General features: G+C 35.0%; 1 protein-coding gene across 1 annotated transcript; it reads right to left on the bottom strand.

Moving 5' to 3' along the window:
- Positions 1-985: 985 nt before the first annotated feature.
- Positions 986-3,073, bottom strand: LOC132804129 (phospholipase A1-IIgamma-like). The gene is made up of 3 exons (XM_060818082.1): positions 2,902-3,073; positions 2,120-2,701; positions 986-1,872 (listed from the first exon to the last, which is right to left on the bottom strand). Exons 1-3 carry the CDS (start codon positions 2,998-3,000, stop codon positions 1,216-1,218), a joined length of 1,338 nt encoding a protein of 445 aa, XP_060674065.1. The 5' UTR covers positions 3,001-3,073; the 3' UTR covers positions 986-1,215.
- Positions 3,074-3,602: the final 529 nt, after the last annotated feature.

The following is a 3,602-nucleotide window of genomic DNA, read 5'->3' as shown; positions in this document are numbered from 1 at the left end:
AACTCGCAACTCCTGCAAGCAGGTGTGATGGGTTGAGCGGGCTTCCTACTATTGATCCATCCCCTTGGGTGTACAAGAATCACTACCTTATTAGATAAGATACTAGTTCCTATCATGGATTTTAAGGGCCATATTATTTTAAGAAATTTATCTAAGTTTCTTTAAAAATATATTATATATATATGTAGTAAAAAATTTTAAAACCTTTCAGTGGCCATGGCCACCCCAGACCAAACTTTAGCTTTGCTCATACCCTGGTAACTTATTTTTTGTTCATTATTTTATTCTCATAGTTAAAAACGATCTAAAAGATGACATCCAATATATGTTTTTTTCGATTGTTTAAAAAAGTTTAAGTTTTAATCAAAATTATAACATATGATTATTTAAAATATTGCATATAGTTATTGTAAAAGTTATTTTAAAAAAATTATGATATTTACATATATATGTATATATATATTTTGTGCTCGTCATTTGAAATTTAGGGAAGTTTAGGGTTAATTGCATTGTAATGCTCAGTATTTTAGCCAAATTCCAAATTGGACCTTCAACTTTAAAACATTTCACATTAACCCTCAATTTACTTTGTATTCTATTCTCATATTTGATTTATATGATTTTTTCAACCATTAATATGTTAAAACACCATTTCCACAGCATTTACTAAACAACTCGACTGCTAAATATCATACCAAGGAGTGCTTAACAAGCGGTATGAAAAAGTCTACACATTTTCTCCACCATCTGATGTTTACACAGATGTGGACTGTGGTAGGCCTCGGTCCATGGATTGGGCGACTTTGATGAGCAGTTTTGAGATGTTGTTTGGGAGTTTGGATTAATTTCTTGAGACTATTGATAGTATTTGACATGAATTAAGTTGCTATATCCACAAGATTCTTCTTTTTTTTTTTTTTCTTTTTTTCTTATTCTGTTTGTAAAAAAATAATTTTTGTACTTTAATATTTCCTAATTAAGGAACTTGTTGAAAAGAGATAATTTTATTGACACAAAAGACGTACACAAAAACAAAGGGAACACAAACCGACCAACTAGCAATCCCTAAAAGGGTAACTGAACAACTTTGCACATCTAGAAGGAAAGGCCGCTTCTCAAAAGAGAGATAGCTAGCCAACCCTAAATCTCAAAGGTGCTTATTTTCACTACCATAAACTTATTGTTCACAACCACAGGCTAGCTAGCTAGCTTTTATTACATGGAACACAGACCCATCTTTCCGGTGACGGTGGACGACAAGGGCTCATATTCGTCAATCTCTCGATCTATGTCCACCACCCAAGTTCCATTATCCAATTGAACAAAATTCTTGTTTTTCTCACCCCACCACCTTGCAGTGATATTATATGAATCCTTTACGGCATCCAACGCTTTGTTTAGTAGTACAAGATCACGATCCACTTCCAATTTGAATCCTCCGGCTGACCCTTGTGTTCCAGCTATCGTATGCAAGTAAACCTGAAGCTGATGCACAGTGTTGATTGCATCCTTCAAGTAAGGTGATTGCAAAGAATCGATGACCAACTTAGTTCCCACATGGTAATAGCCATATGTACTGTTTGGAAAATCTGGGTTTGAGTCGTTTAAGTTTGCTATTCGCAAAATGTGAAGATTTTCAATGGTATTGTACACTTTGACAAACCCTTCATCTCCAACAGGGGAATTGGCGATTGCAAATCCGGTCACTGGGAAAGCTATGTTTGTTTGGTTTGTAGGCTTGTTGTATCCATTATATGCAATATCAGAAGCGATTATAGTCACAAATGCACCACCCATGCTGTGGCCCGTCACTGTAATGCTAACTTCCTCATCCTTGTATTTGTCCACCAACTCTCTAACAGTACTTAAAACCTGAAAGAGATTATATTGCTGTTTAAAAATTCATTTGGTTATGTTTTAACCACATTTTCTTATTTTTCCTATCCCTATTTGTGTCCGACCAGTGATTAAATAACATATTATTTAAATAATAAGGATACTGAAAAGGAAAAAAATAAACTAAGAAGATAAAAGAGAGAATAAGGACATAAAAAACGGGACAAAAGATCTCCATCCAAAAAACATGAGTAACTATACTTATCTATATATATGCATTTACCTGGTCTCTGAAACTGATACTGTTGAAGGCTGACCCTGGATCAGCTGTAACGTAGTACACGTACCGACCTTTTTGCAACTTAGGATTATATTCAGTTCCAAATATATCAGAAGCTGGAACAAGTTCAAGAAGGTATTTGAGATACCATTCTTCGTCCTTCGTTGTTCCTCTAATGGCAATGACAATATCCCTCCTCCCTAAGGCCACTGACCCATAATCTGTGCTTACAGCGACGTAACCCACCCAGTTTGAGTACCCGGCCACGTTTTCAGGAGGGACAGGGTATTGAGGTGATCTACTGTCGAGAGTTGAAGCATACAAATATCTTACCACTTCATAATCATATGGATTTCCATTCACCAATCCCACCTTACTGAAAAAATGTTTCTTTATGTAGCGAGGGAGCCCAATGTTCCTAGAGCGTTTGTCGGAGATGAAGGAGTCGAGGATAGCTTGAATCCTATCACCATAATGAATAATGTAGCTACGGAGATCAACGTCAAGAGGATCCAAAAGACCATCCCAGTCGTACTCACCACTCAGATTCCTCCATCTTTTCGCTATGCTACCGATATCCACCTTCTGTTATTGTAACCCACGATTAGACAGAAGACATATCATAACTATTTCAACTACAAAATTCATTAAAATTCATGCATGCATGCTAAATAAAATAACATGGCAGAACTAATAAACAATGGAGAATGATGTATATAAATGTATGTGTGTGTGTTAAATTTTGGTTTTAAGATTGAAAGAAACATGTAGGCTTTATGTGAAACCTGGATATCAGCCTTCGCAGCATAGTTTTTTACATCACAATTAAACCCTGCTAAAATGAACAAGAGGCAGGTAGCACCTAGTAAGATTTTTGAATCCATGAAGTTGGCCTCTAAGGTTTTCTTAGCTACGATATCTTGATAGCTTATTTTCACTACCTGATTGAATTGCTAAGTTTATGACTATATTTACTTGCATAAGGCATCTATTTATAGTGTGAAAAAGGAAGCCCAACCACTTTATTTGTTGCAATAAAATATTAAAGAAAGGACTGTGAAACACTGCTTTAACCATATAATATTATTATTATAGTAGTGAAGGAAAAGCAAATCTATCACTAATGAGTTTCGTCTTTTTTTCCATTTGGGTAGAAATCACTGGTGATGAGCCATCTCATATGTAACCAAATGTACGCAATATTCATAGACAAAGGACCACCACCGGTAAATTTGTTTCAAGCTCTTGCTTTTAGAAAATTCTATTGAGTAGATGATATATATCCACGGGCACGTGACACGGTGCTGACTTAAAAAAAGATTGAAAGAAAAAGACTAAAATGTATTTAAAATAGACAAAACATGCATGTGCACGTGAAAAAGAGAAAAGTAAACAGAGATAAAGAAAACGAAAGTGGGTGTGTAATAGATTTTTTAACGATTAATATGAATTGCTATGTATAATACATAAACAAATAGTGTTCATA

This window comes from Ziziphus jujuba, chromosome 6 (genome assembly GCF_031755915.1).
Source record: "Ziziphus jujuba cultivar Dongzao chromosome 6, ASM3175591v1".
Lineage (NCBI taxonomy): Eukaryota > Viridiplantae > Streptophyta > Magnoliopsida > Rosales > Rhamnaceae > Ziziphus > Ziziphus jujuba.
The sequence above is the reverse complement of the archived record's forward strand: the minus strand, read 5'-3'. Positions and strand labels throughout refer to the sequence as shown.